This window comes from Oreochromis aureus, linkage group 20 (genome assembly GCF_013358895.1).
Source record: "Oreochromis aureus strain Israel breed Guangdong linkage group 20, ZZ_aureus, whole genome shotgun sequence".
NCBI classification, from domain to species: domain Eukaryota; kingdom Metazoa; phylum Chordata; class Actinopteri; order Cichliformes; family Cichlidae; genus Oreochromis; species Oreochromis aureus.
The window spans coordinates 16,472,102-16,494,610 of NC_052961.1; the positions used below are offsets into that span (position 1 = coordinate 16,472,102).

Consider the following 22,509-nt stretch of genomic DNA (forward strand, 5'->3'; position numbering starts at 1 on the left):
TGGAACTGTCCCTCCGCAAAAAAAAAAAAAAAAAAAAAAAAAGGAAAAAAGCAGCAGTAGCTGAAGTGGGCGTTCACAGCAGCTCAGCTCAGGCCTAGCAAACATATACGAGCTCGACGTTTAACGACGTAACACCGGCTAGCAAAATTTCGAATAAGATGCCCGCTTCAATAGACGTTGTAGACGTTATGGCGTAATGGTTAAAGAGCTTTTCACAGCACTACTTGAGCTAATATCTTGTAACTGTTGGCTTGTTTATTAGCAATATTGGGATTTAAAAAAAAAATCTTAGGGGATGTATGTTCGGGTAAACGCTGGCTGTCCAGTCCCTCCTTCCATGAGTATACTGTGACCACAGTTTGGATATAAATACAAGACTATTTGTAACTTAGAAGCCCTAAAATCTGTCCATTTAAAACACAGACCTCTATTACGTATTTGGGCAGACCTTTTAAATTTTTAAATTCTTTTTACTTTACACTATATATTGCAGAATCTTCGCAGGCATCTTATATCACTCAGTACAAGGTGGAAGGTGTTTTAGTGTTATGTAATACACATCTGGTACTTCGCAGACAGCGCGAGCCACAATAAAACTACAATACCCACGAGGCACCAAGAAGACGGTTGACGTGAGATTACAATGGCTCATGGGAAAGTGAAAATACAAGAATTGTAAACGCCAACATTTGGTATGTACACATGAAAGTTGGATTATTCACTGACCAATATCTATATCTATCTATCTTTTTAAACTAAAACCACATCAACAACTTTTGATTTTTCCCTTACTCTTAGTTTATGCCACCTTGCACAGTAACTAGAAAAACTACAACTCCCAGAAAAAGCTTTACCCGGAAGTAGAGTCGTAATGTCAACAGATACATGGAGCTGTCGACGTGAAACAGACGGTCTTTTTTTTTTTTACTTTTTTAAATTACAAAACGTAGCTTTGGTGTTTTAAAAAAGTCGGTTGAGGATGAGAGGCGTTAGTGTTAAAGCCTTGTCCTTTTTGCTGTTGTTCATAAGTTTGTGTGTGTCAGAGCGAGCAGAGAGGGAAAACTCACTGTCCTTGCATGAGAGAGATGACGATGGAGGAAATGTGAAACAACAGGACAATATTATAGCCGAAGAAGGGCAGACAGTAGAAAACCATGAAAAAGAACATGGTTTGAACCTCGATTCAAACGAGTTACAGAAGGATGGGTCATCGCTCAGGTCAGAGACGTCAAAAACTAATTTCACTACTCTCTCTGGATTCATTTGGCATATTGTACCTAGCCAGAAATAATTTCAGTGATGTTAATATATTATCAGTAACGAATACACGGTACAAGCCAAATTAATTTTGTTTTTTGTATGGAAGCCAAATAAATATTTATACTTTCTAATATCACAAGTACAAAAATACATAGACAAACATAATTCCATCAAAACAAAATCTGCATTCCATGTGTTTAAACTGGGTAAATAGATAAAATGTTTTTCTGTGCTCCATTCAGCTTTGCTTAACTTAAACTTAGATGGCATTTTGATTTAGGCTATTTCAATGCAAGACATAACTGAGCCTTATTGAGATAGCTGACATAGTCACCTCTGAATCTAATCTCTTGTCTGTCACCTTGCAGTAAGTCCAATGACACCACCGACAACTACAGCAATGACACCCTTCACTCAACAACAACTACTGTCAAGCCAACTACCCCGGCACCCCCAACAGTCAAGCCCATTCTCCCAGTGCAGACAGGGGTTAAGGCCCAAGAAGAAGAACAGTCCAGCGGGATGACCATATTCTTCAGCCTGCTTGTTATTGGTTAGTGTGTTTTCACCCATCACCGAATAAGTATGACTCCATATTGTCTGTACAGGATCACTGTTTGTCTGAGCAAACAGGATAGACCAAAAGAAGTAAATTGTTTTACAGCAGGAAATATGCCTCTTGTGGTTAACAAAGCATGCATATTTTATCCCGTACTCATAATAATGGAGGACCAATTTAGTGTTTTATTAAATCAAGTTTGTAGATAGTGATCTAGGATGATACCAGTGCATATAGAGAAGGATGTGGTTACACACTGAATGTCCATGAAGTACCACCTAAAGTAGCCATTATGCACATTAGTCCACTATCTTGCTGTCAGATCATAAACCAAGATACTATCATAAATGACGCATGTACTTAGTATTTAGACTGATTTACACTGTAAAAGCATGCAGTTTTAGTTGTAAACTAAGAAAACATTTCATTGATTTAAAGAAGCATATGGAAAAAAAATGTTTTCTAAACTATGAAAATGGAAAAATCATCTCAAAGAGCAGTTTAGAAACCACATAGTTGTATATATTGTAAAGTTGCCTTTTATTTCATTGCTGCATGAATGAATTTCGCCTTAATTCAGCATCTCCCCTATGACAAATAATTTAGATCTAATCAGTAAATCTCCTGGATTCAGTGTTCAAGAAATGAAATTTAATTAAAAAATTTAATTGGAGCTCAATGTTACTCTTCATCTCTCATTGACATCCCTGTGTACTTGGTTATTGGAAGGAAGGCAGCTTGCGAAAAGATGAAAATATTGTAATATTTGGGAGATTGTGTGCTTTTATTAACATGGATGTATGTTTCTCTTCACACTCGCCCCCAGGTATTTGCATCATATTGGTGCACCTGCTCATCAAGTTCAAGCTGCATTTTCTTCCAGAGAGTGTGGCTGTTGTGTCCTTAGGTAAGTACTGCTTATGTATTAAATTTGTAATTGCATTTGGCATCATACTAAAATTCTAAGATCATAAGTGTATTTGTCCAAGTAATTAAAGCAGAATTTTATTTCTTGTTATCTGTCATATTTATATTTAGATTAATGGACGTTCACAAAAAAAATTCAATTATGTCAACATATTTCCATTTAATTTAGATAAAAAGCTTAGGCTTCAGACTTATCTGAATCACCAGTTTTTAACATTTTACAATGAACTTTCTGTAAGGAACTTTATTATGTCAAAGAGGGTAATCCTCAATCTGATATTAAGAGCTCATTGCAGAGCAGCCTCAACTATCTAATGTTTGAACCTTCTGTTTGCGAGGATTTTCCTTCAAATGAGTGTGGCCTTAAAGGCAGAAGAGCAGAAATGGCTTATTTCAGACAGTGGATGAATTGCACCAAAGCATATGGATTGTTTTAAACATTAAGATGTCTTTGCATTCTTGTTAAAAACATGAATCAGTAGCTTGTAGAAGAACCTTTCCAGCAAAAACTTTGAAGTAATTGATTTTTGTATAAATGAACAGTCTCTCACAGCATTGTGGAGGAATTTCTTTACAACGTTGCTTCAGTTCATTGAATTTTGCTGGAATTTCTTCACGCACAGCTCTGTTAAGGATTTCAATCAGGTTGACATCTGAACTTTGATTGGGCCATTGCAGCACCTTGATTCTTTTTTTTCTTTTTTTCTTTTTTCAGCCATTCAGTCCTGTTGCATGACCCAATTTTTCCAACCTTTAACTTTCACACAGATAGCCACATATTTAAAGCAAAAATACTTTGGTATACAGAGGAGTTCATGGTTGACTCCACAACAGCAAGGTACCCAGATCCTGTGGCTGGGGTAATTAGTTTTTCACAAGACTTCATATATTAGTCATATATTCTATACACACACACAGACTCAGTTTTCATCTGTGTTATGCGACAAAATGAAAGAAAGGGTAGACGACCTAAGGAAAATCGTTTTTCTTTAGGTTGTCTGTGTGATTTAAGATGAGCAAACACTAACTCATTGGTGCGATTTGCAGCCTTATTCAATATTTAAGAAGTACTTATTAATTAAAAAAAAACAAAAACAAGATGTATTTAATTTTTCTCCTGAGGTGCAGCTTTGCTTCCTCTGTGCGGTCGATTTAGGTTAATTCTCTTTCTAATTCTCTCCACCAGCTTCCTCTTTACATGCCTGTGCAGTTACACTCACTATAATTCAGTGACACTCGTCTGTCTTGACCCTGAAGGCCTTGTGCTTTTGCAAGACCTGCTTGCTGCATATAAGACAGGCCTCGTCACAGGGGACTCTGCTGAAGAGCGATAACACACTGCTTACAAATCAGAAAAGACTGCTTTTCCTTCCTCATCAGTTCCTTTTTCCCATCTATTCTTTGTATGTCTTCCTCTGCACTATCACTCTCCATCTGCCACTATATCTAGAACTTACACACAGCTTTGAGGCTTGTGTTTAATTTCTGTCTTCATCTTATCTATCTCCTTTTCTCGGCTCTATACAAAGCTTTGTGTTTCATCACCCTTCTAATTAATGCTCTGCTGGGTTGTGTCGAGAACTGAAGCCCCAGCAGGATGTTCTCAAAGACAAAAGTATAACAGTAGCTTTTTTTAAACAAGTTATATTTGAACTATGATGACATTTATGAGGTATTTACTGTCAACCACTAAAATAGCATGTGTTGCGTGATTTTCATGAAATTAAGTAGTAAACTTTTTTTTTTCAAACACTGGTGTTTCCTTACTCTTTCCAGGGATTCTAATGGGAGGCTTCATTAAGATCATTGAGTTCCAGGAACTGGCCAACTGGAAGGTATAGTTTTACTGGGTTTCAACATGGTTCTTTTTCTTCTGTCAGCACTGCACTTGGTCCAAATTTAAAATGTATTTTTTTGGTTTTGATTACTTTAGCATTAGGTAAAATAATCACATTCTTCTACACCGCAAGCACACAAACAAATACATATATGCAGTGCATGTCCACAGCTTAACCCATAGCAACCTTTCTTGTCTCCACACTACACTCACTGCTCTCAGATTCAAAATTTGTGGTTCTTAATTTTGCTTAATTTTCTTAGCATGGAGTAAAATAATTACATTCCCATAAACGCACAAACAATATACACAAGTATTCTCTAAAACCTTTGCCCATTTTATACTTTGGATAGATACAGTGATTGATCATATTTAGTGTAGCTGCATTCCTACGTAATGCACAGTCTTGTAACTTGTAGTAACTTTTCATGCAACAAATTCCCCAGAAAATCCCTTCCCACGCCTGCCCAAAACATCTGTTTTGGTTTTTCATCTTTGCATCGTATTTCTTTCTTCACTCATTCATTAATTTCCTGGTTCCTGTTGTCACAAATCTCATAATTCATATCATGCAAACTTTGTTATCGACCTGTGACATGCACCATTCTTGTGCTTGGTATCCCCCCCCCCACAAGCCTTTTTCCCCCTGCAGTTCTCGGACCCTTTAATTAGCATTCCCTGTTCTCTGCAAGTGAGTTAGAAAACAAGTGAACAGGAGCGGTAGACAGGGAAGGATATGCAGAGTGAAAGGGAGACAGGAAAAGAGGACAGGTTATGTCAATGTTTCTTGCACACAGGGTCCCATTGTCTTTTAAGCTTGGAGGCCCCAGGGTATTGCTGAGTCATCTACATTAGTAACCAGAGCCCCTGGAGCCCCTTTCCACACATTGCCCCAGTCCTGTGAATCTCTAGACTGCTCTATGTCTTTATTTGTGTTTAAGTTGTAGCAAACAAGCCTGCTTTCCTGTCTATGTCTAGGCGGCAGTGACTTCAATAGTAGTAAAGTAATATGAATTACACTATGGCTTGCAGCTGCTTCTCTGCAGGAGCATGGATATGCTAAGTGGTTTATAGCCCATTTGAGACCTGAAAAGACCTAGGACACAATGCAAATGAATTATGTCTGACCTATTTGTTTTTAAAAAGCTTCCATGAAGCACAATGAAACCAGTTTGAAGTAAGATTGCCAGTGGCAGAACTGGGCTTCTGTAAGCAGGCTTTTTTTTATTGTTTACTTTTAATTGCAGCTGTTTTGAAATTGTACCTTTGTTTGTAGGTTTGTGTTTTATTTTTAGAGTTAATTAAAGGGATCTATTCTCCCTGATCAATGTCTTTTGGTAGCTGCCTGTAAGGCTGGCGCCACCTCATCCAACTAGAACATTTCTACAGCTGGCCCACTTGGTTAATCTTGCCAGCCTGGAGGACTGCCCTATACCCTGCCTGAAGGGTGTACAACTCCCTCAGGCAGCAGCATCCTGTTATTGCTCGATTTGCTCTTTCCTTTTTACCACCAATCTGCTGTCTTTGCTTTTGACAACTGAGCTTTCTATCTTCAGTGCACTTACTACAACCCACCATACAAAGAGAGCCTTTTCCTGTATTCATTTTTCTAGCACATGCAGGGAAAGCCTCTCTGCTTTTCCCTTATACTTACCTTTATCCGCCCGTCTCTCCCATGTGTTCTGACACAGATTGCGGAAGTAGGATGCTGGTATTAAGTATTACAATAGTAGAAATTTGTCTCATTGCCAAAGGAGAGAGAGATAAACAAGAATATTTGTACTCCAAACAAGACCTCTCTCTCTGTTTAAGCTTTTCTGTATTGTCCTATCCGGGCTTGTCACTTTGCTTCTGTGGGAGCAGTGGTGTTTTTTAGCCCCAAAGGGCTGCACATATTTTAATAGATGTCTCCCACGCCACGGAGAGAGAGAGCGACAGAATGAGAGAAGTTTTAATTGTGGTTTTAGGGGCTTTTTTGTGCTTTTTTTTTTTTTTAATGTGGTGATTTCACCGGTTGTCAAAATCAAGCCTCCAGGGACCCTGTACTATAAATGAAGGTCTCTTCAACATCTGCACTCATATTTTTTGTTATCTCTCAACTCTCTTTTAACTGTGTTCTCTTCATCTTTGGCATTCATCTTTTCTCATTTAGTTCAACCTCTGTATCAGCTCTTCTCCAGAGTATACCCATCGTCAGCTTTCTGGTTTTATCCATTTCATCTTTCCTTCTCTTACAACAGATTTCTGTGATGTCCACTAATACCAGTGCTTCTGTAATCTCATTACTCCTCATCAGTCCATAACTTTCTCCATAGTTTCAGGAGGTCACTACAGTGCTATCTTGCCTAAAGTCTAGTGCTTTGTAAATGTAATGCCCAACAACAGTTGTTTGCCCCAAAATTCTAAAGAACAATTATTTCTCCTTTAGACTGTTTTATTTAACAATTTATTTAATTGTTTTATTAATTGATAAATATCATTTATTGCACTCAATTTTTAGCCAGTCTCTTATCTGTAAATTAATGAGAATCTTTTGAGGTATGTGTAGAGAAAAAACAATGTGCACTTGTTCAGTCCTCCCAGTAGGCATTTTTATTTGAATTAAAGAAACACGTGCATTGATGCCTCGGGAGTACAGTGGTAGATGTCAGGTTGCAGTGCACGCATGGCATACTTTCATGTGTCTCTGGTGTTAATATTCATTCCTGAGCACCTGGCCTGAAGACTGCTGCTTGACCTAAATGTCGAGAGAAACTGGTAACCTGGAAGCAAGAGTTGGTCTACTTTTCCTGAAATTTGAATGTAATGGAAAAACAAAGTAGGCAAGGGCATAGCCTTTTAGCAAAAGCATACAGTACATCCTCCGCAGGCTGTCCTCAATGCTTGACCCTCTGTGCTTGTAGCCATGGTTTTGTTGATATTGAGAAATTTACCATCTGAACTAAAATGACTGCTCCTGCACCCACACATTTGGTTTATTTTTTTTTTTTGTGGTTCTGTCTCATCTTATATCACTCCAGTTATACTCTTTCAATTCTAAATAATTACTTAGAAAGGGAAAAAATAAATACCTAAAAGCAGAAGAATATGCAAGAAGTTTTGCCAGCATATTTTTGATTAAAATATACTACCCCTAACAGTTCTTAAACCTTTTTATTAACTACTTAATGTTTTATATCAAATTCTATAAAAATAGTGTCTCAAATAGTAAATTGGAGGATTGTGGATTGGGATTGTGTATGTGAGAAAAAAGTTCCGGATCTAATTAAACAGTCAGACGTTGCCAGAGTTGCAATACTTTTCAGGAAAGCCACATCAAATGTGGCAATAACTGTCTAAACGTCCATCTGCTCCTGGGGTTGTTGGGATTGAAATTCAGGCTCAACCAGCTGTCATGACAGGCTTTCATAATACAAAGGGGGAGATTGTTGACTGGGTGGTGTAAATATGGCCCTGCCTTTTTCAAACTTTCTAACAGAAACAACTGCCGTGTCAACCGCTAACTTGTGCATGTTCATGCTAACTTGTGCATGAACATTTATTAATGCATACTGTGTGTTGACTTTTGTATTATTAAGATTGATTATGGCAAGAACACACCCGTCCAAACACACTTAGCTAACACAAGAGCACACGGTGCATGATGCACAGACACATTGGCAGCTAGAGCGTAAGGCATGGGCACATGATGCCTGTGCCTGATCTTGGAGGCTGGCCCATTTAGCTGAGAAGCAACAAAGATTGCATTATTTTGCTGAAATAATCAGAGAGCCAAGGTCCCTGTGTGTGTGTGTGTGTGTGTGTGTGTGTGTGTGTGTGTGTGTGTTGTGTGTATATTCTTGTTTGTATGAATGATGAGCTCACAGATAAAAAGCACATTTGGGAGCTTATATGTCTGTTTACAGCATGTTGAAGTGAACGTGTTGAAAGGCTTCTAATAGAATGGTGAGTTGCCTAATAGGAAGGCAGGGCAGGCGGTCCCTAGACAAATACCTGTTGTGTGTGTGTGTGTGTGTGTGTGTGTGTGTGTGTGTGTGTGTGTGTGTGCGTGCTCGTTGTTGAGGAGTCGACATCCAAATTTGTTTTGTCAGATAAGGAGCTGTAACTATAACAGCTCAGGCAGCCCCCCTCCACCTCACCCTTTCCCCTCCCCCATGACTCATTAGGTCAGCTGATGGTCACTGAACCGGCTTTCATGTGTCAGATGAATAATGTGGAGTGTTTGTTGAATGTGTAACCACAAGTTAGTGTTTTATCATTTACTGGCATGTACATACTTATTGCATTAACATATTCAACAGTATTGCTAAGGATTCCTGTTTAGATTAACAGTGCCAAATGTGTAAAAACAGTCCAAATTATTTAAGTGCTGTTTTTCTTTGAATAGCACCAGTTACATTTCCCTTTAACGTTTTCAAATCGTTTCTTTACATTTGAAACTATGACTCAATGTTTGCACATGTCTCACTTTACAGTAAAGACACTTGCAATTGTACTTGTACCTCATCAGTTTGTTACTATTGGCCAGTTGCAGCTCTAAACCAAGGTCAAAGGCAGTATTTTGTTGCCTCTCTGCTGCAGTTTATTTAGCAATAAAATGTTTTGTTTTTTCTTTTTCTAAAAGGAGGAGGAAATGTTCAGACCCAACATGTTCTTCCTTTTGCTTCTGCCACCAATCATCTTTGAATCTGGATACTCTTTACATAAGGTACTTGTGTGTATGAAGCTCAATTTACACAACCAACACCCTTGTGTTCTTAGAGCCACCACGTATATTTATAAAGGACAAAACCGACCTTTAGGCATGAGGAAATAAGACTCATGAGACCAAAAGTCTGAGAAACCCAGTAATAAGCTGAAGCCTTTTTTTATTATGTGTGTTACATTTACAAATGCAGTAACTACAAATCATTCAAAAGCAGCAGGAGGTTTAAGCAGATCACCTGTTTGTGTTTTCTGTTTTGATAATTGAGTTTTGCTCCCTTTGTTTTTAGTTTATATGGAATATATTTATAATATTATTAACTAGCTTCATTTTTTTCCAAACAACTAAAATGTCACAGTCTTTTTAGTTTTTTACAACACTCTGTGAAATTATGCTATAATTTTTTATGCTGGCGATATCTAATACTTAACCTGCGTGTTCTCGTGTCTTCAGGGTAACTTCTTCCAGAACATTGGTTCCATTACCCTCTTTGCTGTGATCGGCACAGCTATCTCTGCCTTCATAGTTGGAGGAGGCATCTATTTCCTTGGCCAGGTGATGTTTCTACTAATCTAGTAATCAACACTGGTCCGTGACACACAGACCTCATTCAGTTAAAGAATATGTGACCTCATGTTAAATATTTCCAATGTTCTGTCAGGGTTTTGTTTGTACCGGAAATATTTAATGGGATATGCTCACAAATAAATTATCGCCTCATCGCCATTATCACTTCCCCTTATTGTACAAATCTGTAACACTCTGCTGATATCGACGTAATCAGATGGTCTTCTTGCACCTTAACAATCTGTTTTTTTTGTTTTGTTTTATGATAACCCTCCTCACAGGCTGATGTCATCTATAAGATGACCATGACTGATAGGTGAGATTTTTTTTCTAAGAATTTACTGTGAGCTAGCTTTCTTACTTCATTGTGATAGAATTTTTCTGTGTCAGATAAGACCGACAAGTGTTAAGCCTAGTCTTGGACTAAACATGCATTTCACTGATGAAATCACATACAGATGAGCTGAGATCATTTTCTGCTAGTGTGGAGAACTGAACTCTTGGAATTTACCATTTTTACTTGAGCCACAAAAGGTCAAAACTTACTCACTAGTGGTTTTCTTTTTTTTTTTTTCTCTATTCTTAATAACACCCTCTGCCTACTTAGTTTGAACTGTGCCCTCTGCATCTGAAGGGTTTGTCTTTTAGGAGTTCCAAGTAACAGGATAATCCACCTACCACAGACATAACCAGTACAAACACAGTATGTTACTCCACACCCATGTGTTTTTTCTAGCAACTAGCACATTCCGGCAGTACTTTTGCCTGTGTATTTTATTTGTATTTGAATGAATTTCTCAGAAATGACTTAAAGGCATTTACATTTGGGGGAATTTTTAGAATGTAGGCTACATAGCGTTTTGATCTGTTCACCATCAACATTGCGTGCAGCAGCAACCACAGCCTCCCAGACACTGTTCAGAGAGGTGTACTGTTTTCCCTCTTTGTAAATCTCACATTTGATGATGGACCACAGGTTCTCAATGGGGTTCAGATCAGGTGAACAAGGAGGCCATGTCATTAGTTTTTCTTCTTTTATACCCTTTCTTGCCAGCCACGCTGTGGAGTACTTGGACGCGTGTGATGGAGCATTGTCTTGCATGAAAATCATGTTTTTCTTGAAGGATGCAGACTTCTTCCTGTACCACTGCTTGAAGAAGGTGTCTTCCAGAAACTGGCAGTAGGACTGGGAGTTGAGCTTGACTCCATCCTCAACCCGAAAAGGCCCCACAAGCTCATCTTTGATGATACCAGCCCAAACCAGTACTCCACCTCCACCTTGCTGGCGCCTGAGTCGGACTGGAGCTCTCTGCCCTTTACCAATCCAGCCACGGGCCCATCCATCTGGCCCATCAAGACTCACTCTCATTTCATCAGTCCATAAAACCTTAGAAAAATCAGTCTTGAGATATTTCTTGGCCCAGTCTTGACGTTTCAGCTTGTGTGTCTTGTTCAGTGGTGGTCGTCTTTCAGCCTTTCTTACCTTGGCCATGTCTCTGAGTATTGCACACCTTGTGCTTTTGGGCACTCCAGTGATGTTGCAGCTCTGAAATATGGCCAAACTGGTGGCAAGTGGCATCTTGGCAGCTGCACGCTTGACTTTTCTCAGTTCATGGGCAGTTATTTTGCGCCTTGGTTTTTCCACACGCTTTCTTGCGACCCTGTTGACCATTTTGAATGAAACGCTTGATTGTTCGATGATCACGCTTCAGAAGCTTTGCAATTTTAAGACTGCTGCATCCTCTGCAAGATATCTCACTATTTTTGACTTTTCTGAGTCTGTAAAGTCCTTCTTTTGACCCATTTTGCCAAAGGAAAGGAAGTTGCCTAATAATTATGCACACCTGATATAGGGTGTTGATGTTATTAGACCACACCCCTTCTCATTACAGAGATGCACATCACCCAATATGCTTACTTGCTAGTAGGCTTTCGAGCCTATACAGCTTGGAGTAAGACAACATGCATGAAGAGGATGATGTGGACAAAATACTCATTTGCCTAATAATTCTGCACTCCCTGTAGAATTTCTGATGGAAAGTCCCAATACAGCCTCTCCATTTCTTAATTACTGCATTTTTGCACCTGTTACTGCGTTTTGTTTTGTTTTTTCAATTTTTTTTCAGGAAACTTTTGTTAATCTTTTAATTTTATATTTTCCTAATACTAAAGTGTGCTACTTTGTATGCATTCTGACTGCAGAGAAAGTAAAAATCATATTTCTTGTCTCCTGCTTCCTCTTATTTATTTTGCAAATGTTTTTCCTCTTTTACTGCCCATATGTGTTTGTGTCTTAATTTCTTGTATGAATTAAGTAAATCTTTCTCATTCCCTTCTACTTTGCTGTAGCTTTGCCTTTGGCTCACTGATCTCAGCTGTGGACCCCGTAGCTACCATCGCCATATTCAATGCACTCAACGTGGACCCAGTCCTTAATATGCTGGTGTTTGGTGAAAGCATTCTCAACGATGCTGTCTCCATTGTCCTCACCAAGTAAGGACACTCCTTCATGACTTGTATATTCTCCATTGCACACACTGGCACATTTACATTTTCCCAGTCTTTCACAAACAGCAGGCCTAAGGACAGCATGCAAAGAGTCTGCACTCTGCACATGTTATGCAAGGGTTAGATGTACAACACGACATAGCGTCTTAAAATCTAACAGCAACTGAGGCCAAGTCCAAACTTCTGTTTTCATATTAAAACAGCTTTTTACATTGTTCACTGTCCAGAATGAGGTTCATTTAATAAGTTTGCCTCCTTGGCATGTAGGCACTACTAGCATGATAAAGCAATAGCTGCTGCTGGCATTGATAAGTTCAGCAGTGCCTGTAGTTCTTTATCCATGTTGAAGTAACCACAGTTAGTCAAGATTTAATGTTTTTCTACTTGAAAAGTTCTATGAGGCAGGGGCTTCACAAGGTATGACGAATAGTGAACATAGATGCTTCTAAAACTCTCTTTTTCTGTTTGTTCAGACTAAAACTATTTCTAGCTAATATGGGTTGGCATGATTTCCAGAAATGTCAGTGTTTCAAGTCTTAAAACACTTGACTGGACACCATGTGTAATTATAGCAAAAATTATTTCATATGAAAACATATTAGTATGTCCAACTTGCTTTACTGTGATCACCTCATTAAGGTCCATTAAACTAGAGACGTGGGGGATAAAATATTTCTTGTGGCATTTTGTGGTCTGTAATAGACATTTACTGTGGCAGTTAAAAAACAACAAATAAAGATCCCCAAGTGCTCATAGAAATCAGCAAAAAATTACATGTTTCAGAACATCACAAGTACTACACTTATAGGATTTCTTCAGTTTTCAAAGTAATTCAACCTTTGTTACAAGCACAGACTGCTATTAGTTCATTCAGATTGCTTTTACAGGTACCAGTTAGACAAAATGTAAACAAATACTAGCTATAAAGAGGGATCAGAATAGCAGTACCTGCTTTTAGCTGAAATCATATTAGCCCATTACAGCACTTACTGAACTGCAGCTCTCCTGATCGGTTTAATTTTATTCAATCATGTTATTGGTGGATAAAATAAGCTTAACATTTTTTTCCATTTTGAAACAAAAGCCAATGACTTCATTTTAAAATGAAGGAAAAGGAAATGAGATCATTTAAAGTAAACAGTGATGTTTCATTTACAAGAAAACCATGAAGTTGACAAAATAAACATAAACATTAGGTAATGTTTATGTTCGGACACACTGGCAACCTGGCCAAGGTGTACCCTGCCTCTCATCCTGGCCACTGTGATAGGCTTTAGCTCCTCCGCACAACCCTGAATTGGGTCTTGAGAGAGAATGGGTGGTAGATTAGGTAATAATACAATTATTACTGCGAGAATTTTCACAAGCATGTTTCAAACTGGGTATAAATTAGTGACACCAGCAGGTAATACTGACAGTATGCTTCAGAAGGGACCTTTAGATATCTTTTGGTGAACAAAGTCTAAGAGGCGTCTTTGTGATAACCAACATGCTCTTACATGTGTTGTCTCTTTTCTAAATTGGGTGGACTATTGCACTTTGAACAAAACAGGAAACAATAGCATGATCTGACAACCACAAGAGTTACAATACAGTTTGCCACTATGCAACTCTGTCCAAAATACGTCATTAAGTAACACAGTAAAGATCTACTGATGTATATGTCAGCTGAGACATGCCTACGTTTCCAGCACTTGATTCATAACAGCACGCAACTCAGGATCTCAGGGCTTATGTATTTGTAAAGCCTGCTACCTCAGATTATACTGAATACTGACGTTTGCAATAGTGGGGAAAAAAACTACTCTAACAAGAAGAACGTTCTTGAACCAAGCTCGGGTAGGACAGCCACCTGCCTCGACCAGGTTACATGAGGTGAAAGCGAAGACAGAGAGAGGGATATTTTTTTATATTAAAACATATAGTCATGTGCTCATGTGCTGACTTATACTGTCCTCAAGGCTTAATTATTTGCTTGAGAGCGGTAGACCTCTTAAACACACCAACACACCGGTGACTTAAAATTTTGATGTCAGGCATTTTCCAACCTTTGAACCTGATCTAGTTTTTGCAGATTACTCATTTTACTTTTATGGGTAAGACTGAAGATGATAGAAATAGCAATATATTTTGTTTTTATAGACATTAAATTACTGGATGTGAGCAGCCTGTCATCAAAATTGGAAAAAGGATGAAACTCAGTGGCTGGAAGGCTGAAAGCGGCGATGTCTGTAGACTTCTAGTGTCACTGAACTTTGTCTTGACTCACCTTTAGATTTTTTTTAGAATATCTGCTACTCAGAAACGTTTATCTAGTTTCTACTGTTATCTGCTTACTGACTACCTCAGACAGGTGACAGAAACTTGACAGACAAGTTTGTCAGAAACGGTGTTCGGGATTCCTGTTCACACACATTGTGCTAGCTTCCATATCTGTACTCCCTTTATTGCTTCCTTATCTCTCCTACTCACTACAGACTAAATTTGCAAAGTGATCTCAAGTATCTGGGTGTCTCTGGAGTCTAAATGAGTGCATAAATAATAAATAGACTGACTGAGCAGCCCTGGCAGTGTGTTTATTGTTAGCACCCAACAAAGTGGTTTTCTTAGAAAGCAATCGCGTAGCCATTTCCAAAAGCCACGCAGAAGCTAATGCTTTACCTTGGAAGGTTGTTAGTAAACATTGTGATTATAAATAGGATTCAAACTCTGAATCCAGCTAAACTAATATTTATAAAATACAAAAGATGCAACATTTTTGGTGCCAGCAACAAGATAATCATTTGTCACTCTCTATAAGAGATTTTGGTGTTTTTGGTAATCACAGATCACAGTAAATGTTTGGGAACTTTTGTCTTACAGTTTGTTTGTTTTCTTGTTGTGATAAAAATAAATAAAGAAACAAATTGAAATGCATGGTACAAATATCTCAGTTAAACCAACAGGAATTTAATGGTTGCAGTAGCTCCCAATTTGGTGGAGTGTTTCTGCCCTCTAGTGTCCAATGTAGATATTACAAGACTAAATGCATCACACTGACATTAAGGTTTAATTTGTTACTTTTGTCATTTCTTTTGTCTTTCAGCACAGCGGAGGGTTTCTTTTCCCGCTCAGACAACTCCACGGTAACAGGCTGGGAGACTTTTCTACAAGCTCTGGGTTATTTCCTTAACATGTTTTTTGGTTCTGCTGCACTGGGAACCCTCACTGGACTCATCTCAGCTCTTGTATCCAGCCGCCATTCTCCCTGCGTGTGTTTGTACTTTATATGTGTGAGAATTTTATTTTCTTGTCTGGCCTTATTTCAATTCCCTAACTCACTGATCAGTTTCTGAAACACTTTGACCTGAGGAACACGCCATCGCTGGAGTTTGGGATGATGATCATCTTTGCCTACCTTCCTTATGGACTGGCAGAGGGAATCAAATTATCTGGTGGGTCAATACAATCACATTCACATAATGAATACATGAATATTTTTGTACGTTTGACTTTTCCTCTGACCTCCATCTCCCACCTGTTTCTCTCTACCTACAGGAATAATGTCTATCCTGTTTGCGGGAATTGTGATGTCTCACTACACCCATCACAACCTATCTCCTGTCACCCAGATCCTTATGCAGCAGACACTGCGCACTGTGGCCTTTATGTGTGGTCAGTAGATTCTCGCTTAGCATCCCAGTTCACCGTTTGCTGTCATTTTATCAGACGTTTTCACTGCTTTCTTAACTTCTTTCTCCAGAGACGTGTGTGTTTGCGTTCCTCGGCCTTTCCATCTTCAGCTTCCCTCATAAATTTGAAATATCATTTGTAATCTGGTGCATAGTAAGTTGTCTTTTATTGATGTCATTTTAATCTCTCTGCTTATTCCCACGGTTATCAGGAATGACAGCTGTTCTCTCTCTGTAGGTCCTGGTTCTTGTTGGCCGTGCTGTGAACATCTTCCCTCTGTCATTTTTGCTGAACTTCTGCAGGGACCACAAGATCACACCCAAAATGATGTTCATCATGTGGTTTAGTGGTAAGATGGCATGATTCGTGTTTCGTTAATTACAGGGAGTCATCTTTTTATTGGTGTGTAAACCACACTCATTACACTTAACACAGTGTGCACATCTCCGGCTGCAAATGAAAGTAGAGTTCGTATTATTCTGCTACTGTTTTGGAAAATTAGTTGCGTTTATCATATTTTTGAGAAAAAAACATTGATGTCTAAAATTCACTGATTTTAGCTTATCCTTATCAAAAGAATGTCTGATTTCTTTTTCTCTGCTCTATAATATAAAAATGAATTCATATTATATTTTTTTGGCTTTGTAAATCTTAGTGTCCCAGTACGCTGTGAGATGCATCATGTTTTGTGAATGCGATAACGAGGCAATGCATGAGTTTCAAATTGATACCGTACCTTCTAAAAATCAAAGTTCGGTTCTCAGTGGTCTCGACCTCAAGGTCAGAGGTCAAATTTTCTGAAATTCTTGTGACTGCAACAATTGTGAAAAAAGAAAAGCATCTCTGACGCAGCATTTTCTGTATTCAAAGATTAATATAGTCACTGAATTCTGTGTTTGGAGATAAAATGAATATTTTGCTTCAACTTTATATATTAACGCGTTCTTTGTTTGTTTGTTTAGTAGACACTACAACAAAAGTGAATAAACCTGTGATTCCTGTGAGATCGGACGATGAAATTTGTAGACTGCATCAAAAGTGCCTGTAGGAGTAACAAAGTACTACTTAACAAGATGACTTCCAGTCTCAAGACTCTTTAGCAGCAAAATATTTTATCCTGATAATTATGCAAAGAGTTTCTGAAGAATTGAAAACTGACCAGAACAAGCATGCTGCCCAAGTGTAGTGGAATGCAGTCGGGGTAGTTCAAAGAGAGAGTTAGAGGAACACAACCCCTACAGCAAAGAGCATCTGAAAAAACATCTCTAAAGTTAGTCAGAAAATCTCTCCAGAAATTTGTGCTATGTTGCTATCTATCATGCTGAGGAGGTCTGAGTCTGTCATTAAAAATAAAGGCGGAAGCAGTAAAACTCAAAGCGAGAAAAGTGCACTAACTTTTCAAGCAAAGACTTTGCACTATGGTGCCTGTTTAGTAAGTCTAAACTTCTAGTTTTTGATATAGCAGACAACCATTTTCCTACTGTTTTTGAACACAACAACGTCATTTAGCTAAACAGAGATGTGCTCCTGTTGTATACCTTGTGCATTAAAACCAAAATGTGGAAAAAGTCAAAACATATTGAGCTTTATATAATAACCATTTCTTGTGAATGCCATTATGCTATATGTTGTGTTTTTTCCATTCATTCTGCTATTTTTTTTTTTTTCTTTGGGCTAGGTTTGCGAGGTGCTATTCCCTATGCTTTGAGCCTTCATTTAGGCTTGGAACCCATTGAGAAGCGTCAGCTAATCGGCACCACCACCATCATCATCGTGCTCTTTACCATCCTCTTCCTCGGGGGTGGCACCATGCCACTCATCCGTATCATGGACATTGAGGATAGCCAGTCACGGCGTAAAAACAAGAAAGACATCAATCTCAGCAAGACACAAAAGATGGTAATGGATGAAGCACCCGGGGTTCTAGCACACGGGGGCACACAGAGAGTTTGTTGTCTGCATTGGTACTAGCTGTGCCATCCTCTCATCTGCCATCAGGCTCTTTCTGCTCGCTTCAGAGGGAAAAACATCAAAGGGTTGATTGTAGTTTGTGTGAAGGACACTGAATCAGTGAGGAGGAATGGACTGCTATCATAGAGATTCACACTTGAAAACACCAAACCTCTGACAGGCACAAATAGACCTTAACCAGTGGCACTGATAAAAATTTCCCAGATACTAGAGGCCAAGCTCTTGTGTTTAATATTTCAGTTAACTGTATTAGCTCTAGCTCAATATAATGGGTCATTCTTTTGAAGTAGATCCTATTATTGAGGTCATTTGAAGCTAATGGTGGTGTGTTTCCATGACTTGCATGTATAGTATTTGCATGTTTGATGTCTTCCAAAGCTAAGTGTTACCCCCTGAGGTACTAGCTGCGAGATCTATCAAATCCCCATTTTTCCTTACGGGTCTCCAGCCCGCTTTGATGTAATTCACTCTTTGGTCCCTTTGCTCTTTCTCCCTCGTCTTTGTTCCTTCTGTGTGTGATCTTGACTCACCAGTCTCACCGCTTTTCTGCCATTTGAACTCTTTCATGCGTTCATCTTTTTCTCCTCCTTGCGTTGTTGCCCCCTCTCATTTAATTGCATTATCTGTTTATATGACTCCAGTCTCTGTGCTCATCTTTCTCTACAGGGTAATACCATTGAGTCAGAGCATCTATCAGAACTGACAGAGGAGGAGTATGAGGCTCAAATCTACCAGAGGCAAGATCTAAAGGGCTTCATGTGGCTGGATGCTAAGTACCTTAACCCCTTCTTCACTCGCAGGCTTACACAGGAGGTAAGACAATCGGGGGGAAATCTTTTGTGTGGCACAACGATCACAATCCTTTGTTAATACTTGGTTGTTTTGCAGTCATCATGCTTTGTCCCCAGTCATTGTGATTTATCCATTAATATATATTTCACAATATAATAATATATTTATTCAGGGATAACTGAGTACCCTGGGCCTTTTTTTATCTTTGTTTTTTACACTGGTAACATGGAAGGAAGGGGACTTTGAAGAAAACATGAATTATGTATTTTAAACCCATTGCTGTTTGGACAAGCAAAGTATGGAGAGGAATAACATTTATAAGTAAAAATAAATGTCCAGTTCAACTTATTTTACCTTGAGTATAAACAGATTTACAGAAGACACTGTGTCGAAGTTCAGATTTCATGTTTGGAGGGAGTGAGTTACATGCAGCACTCACAAACTTTATAAAGTTTCATTACATAATCTGTCCAGTCACAATATCAGCACCAGATACCAAGACAAAAGGCCTTTTATGTGTTCTCAAAGTGCTGGCTGTAATTATCAAAAATCTTCATTATATAGTGAGGGAAAGAAGTTTTTCACCCCCTAAAATCAAGCTAGAACAGTGGCTCCCACTGATTGGCTTTGTGTCTGTGTGCCACATAGATCACTTACACATGCGCCTGATCTCAACTTTTTAAGTGCATAAAGCTCATCTGCCATCACAAAGAAGCTTGATGACAAAGTGGCAACCTTTATGTGATTATTCAAAAGTGGAAGAAATATGAAATAACCATCAATTGCCCTTGTCTGGAGCGCCATGTAAAATCCTGCCTCATGGGGTGACAGTGATCATTAAAAAGGTAGTGGATCAGCCCAAAACAACACGGGAAAAGCTTGTTAATGATCTGAAGACAGTTGAACACCAGAACACCTTTGGTAACACACTATGCTGTAATGGACTGAAATCTTACAGTGCCTGCAAGCTCTAAACGGCTCAAGAAGGCACATGTACAAGCCTGTCTTAGGTTTTTCAGTGAATGTCTAAATGATTCAGAAAACTTTAGACAAAGCGCTGCGGTTAGATGAAACCAGTATTGAGGTCTTTGGCACCAACTCAAACCACTGTGTTTGGAGGAAGTAAAGAGTATGATCATATTCAGAGGTGCAAACATTATGCTGTGGGGCTCAATCTGATGAAGTTGTGCAGGACAACTTCATCAGATTGAGTGACCAATAGATGACACCGTGTACTGTAAAAAATCTAAAATCTGTGAAGGGGGCTGAAGCTTCGAGTTGCCAAGAAATCTGAAGATTTAGAGTTTCACTCTAACAGGAGTGGGACAAATTTTCTGTCTGATGTGTTTGAAGGTCTTGTTACAAGAAACGTTTCCAAATGAAGACTCTGACCAACAAGGGTTTCTCCACCCTTGTTGTCGAGCACTGTCTATAAGTATATAAGTATCTGTAAGTCAGAAAATGCCGTTATACTTAAATGTTGTTAAATGTGAAATTTTGTAAATTTGTGGTAATTTGTATCTGAAGGATTTCTAGTAGCCAATTAGCATTTCTGCCTGAATTCCTGTTGCACATAGATGGACATAATATCTTATGGGCAAACATAAGATATTTCATGTTAAGTAAAAAATTAAGAAACCTGCTGTTATTCTTCATTGTAAAAGAAAAAGGTGAGACTGATTTAAAGCACAAAACAAATGAAATGCATCGCTGCAGAAGTTTGCAGAGGCTGGTCCAGCATTCCTAAAGTTTCTTTCCCCGCTATATTGCGAGGGGAGGATGGGTGTTTTGATTTGGATGAGAATCTGTGTTGTCAGGAAATGTGTAAAGATGGCTGCATGAACATTTCTGCCCAAGGCTTTATTCCTATATTTATATTTATAGTTTTCCGGGGGGATGTTATGTAGGGTTGTGTTTCTTGTATCAAAATGAAACTGTCATGTTTGGACACAGAAACAATAATCTAATAGAAATATACAAGAAATATGTCTGAGAGATTCTGACAACTAGTTCAACCATTTTGCATGCAGTTCACTATGTGGTGAACAAGCGTCTAAATGTTTTTGCTGTAAGACTATTGCAAGAAGGACCAACATGGCACAAACTGAACTACGTAATGTAAGAAAATGGCACAACCATCTGCAAAAAAGTTGCCAAATTCCATCTAAGAAATGGACCAAAGTGACAGAAAAACACTGAATGCTGAACACTGATTCTTTACCAAGTTGGATCTCACTGCAGGGCCATTGGATTCCCATATCTTTTGTTTTGTCTAGTTTTCAGTATCTTTGTGCGATCATTTCTGTATGTGCATGTTCATTCTAACATGTGGCCAAATTTTTGTGTGTCTGATGTGTTTTAACAGGACCTGTTACATGGCCGGATCCAAATGAAGACTCTGACCAACAAGTGGTACGAAGAAGTTCGACAAGGACCGTCGGGCTCTGAGGACGACGAAGACGAAGCCGAACTTCTCTGATCACTTTCACTTTGAAGGCAATTTATGGACATTGTGTGTCTTGGGCTGTGGTTTGTGTGTCCGTCTGTGAAAATGAGCATACTTTTCATTTCCCCCACAGGAATGTGTGGAATGTGTCAAGTCATAGTCTGAGTAAAACTCACATTTAACACTGTAAAACTGGATGAGAAAAAACATGTTGTTACTTTCTAAAGAAATTGGCAGGGTATCTGATTGCATGCACCATTGACTTGTTGAAGGGCAGGAAGGGAGTTTTGCTGATTCTGAGAAACTTTTCCTGTGTGTGTGTGGTTTTTTTTGTTTGTTTGTTTGTTTGTTTGTTTGTTTGTTTGTTTGTTTTTTTTTATATGTATGAATCTTTCAATCTGAAGGGAAACCTCAAGTGATACTGTGATGGAAATGTTCAGTTCTAAAGCACCTTATCTCTTCCCATTTGTATGGCTCGATTCTATTTGGCCCTTGCTTAGTTAAAAGTACACTGGAAGTTTTAATGATTGTGAGGAGAAAGATACAATACAGTGGCGCTGTGGGATCTATTTGTATACTGCCAGAGGTTTGAATAGCTATTTAACTAGATTTAATTCTCTCCAAGTCTCCACATTTGTGTTCAATAATTATTCTGAGTAAATTTTAAGCACATATATTGATACAATACAAGATTAAAAAAAAAAAAAGGTCCAACTACCGGTCAACAAAGAAAAATGCAGGAGAGAGTTAAAACTAGTTTAGCAGGCGGGATAAAACTAATAGTTAAAAGCTCCAGGAGTTCCAGGAGAATGATTATTGCTCTGAAAAACTGGAAATTGCTTTCATTTCTATGTACACCTTAGTTCTAAAAACAATTAACTTCCATGTGTTTATGCTGATTTGTGGGCAAGTTTTCTGTCACTAGACTGTCTAAAAGTGGACGTTGTTCACAAAGTATTTCTTTTGATCATGGGCACCAATGAATGTCTGATGGCAATGGTAATGTCTTCTTTTTTTGTATTTATTTGAAGAATATTTATGTGCTGTTTATGGATAATGGCTTTTATACAAGCTCTGTGAGTACCACAAGATGATTAAAAATATATATATCTATAATAAATTCTGTTAATAATTAAATGCATTACTCTTTTTTTGGGGAATTAGGTGAATTAGGTGCGTAAAGTAAGCGGTTTCACACATTTTCACTTTAATTATTAGTCTCATCTTTTATAACACACTATTATGCTGGATAAAATAATACAAGG

General features: G+C 38.4%; 1 protein-coding gene across 2 annotated transcripts; it reads left to right on the forward strand.

Annotated features, from left to right (window-relative positions):
• The first annotated feature begins 538 nt into the window (after positions 1-538).
• On the forward strand, positions 539-21,951 carry slc9a8 (solute carrier family 9 member 8). 2 transcript variants are annotated; one of them, XM_031745481.2, is made up of 17 exons: positions 539-692; positions 799-1,218; positions 1,629-1,813; positions 2,646-2,726; positions 4,523-4,581; positions 9,208-9,291; positions 9,742-9,843; positions 10,137-10,171; positions 12,205-12,348; positions 15,449-15,590; positions 15,692-15,797; positions 15,901-16,017; positions 16,106-16,188; positions 16,273-16,384; positions 17,714-17,934; positions 18,673-18,819; positions 21,164-21,951. In XM_031745481.2, exons 2-17 carry the CDS (start codon positions 980-982, stop codon positions 21,275-21,277), a joined length of 1,971 nt encoding a protein of 656 aa, XP_031601341.1. In that variant the 5' UTR covers positions 539-692; positions 799-979; the 3' UTR covers positions 21,278-21,951. The 2 variants fall into 2 exon arrangements, with proteins under 2 accessions (XP_031601341.1, XP_039460947.1); XM_039605013.1 differs by lacking the exon at positions 799-1,218 and having other exon boundaries at positions 540-692.
• The last annotated feature ends 558 nt before the right edge of the window (positions 21,952-22,509 follow it).

What these genes read in the sequence shown, in the direction of transcription:
- slc9a8 (XM_031745481.2), top strand. Translation starts at nt 980, where the DNA reads ATGAGAGGCGTTAGTGTTAAAGCCTTGTCCTTTTTGCTGTTGTTCATA. An exon ending in AGGAACTGGCCAACTGGAAG is followed by an intron (nt 4,582 to 9,207) that starts GTATAGTTTTAC and finishes TTTTTCTAAAAG; the next exon opens with GAGGAGGAAATGTTCAGACC. An exon ending in TCAGCAAGACACAAAAGATG is followed by an intron (nt 17,935 to 18,672) that starts GTAATGGATGAA and finishes CTTTCTCTACAG; the next exon opens with GGTAATACCATTGAGTCAGA.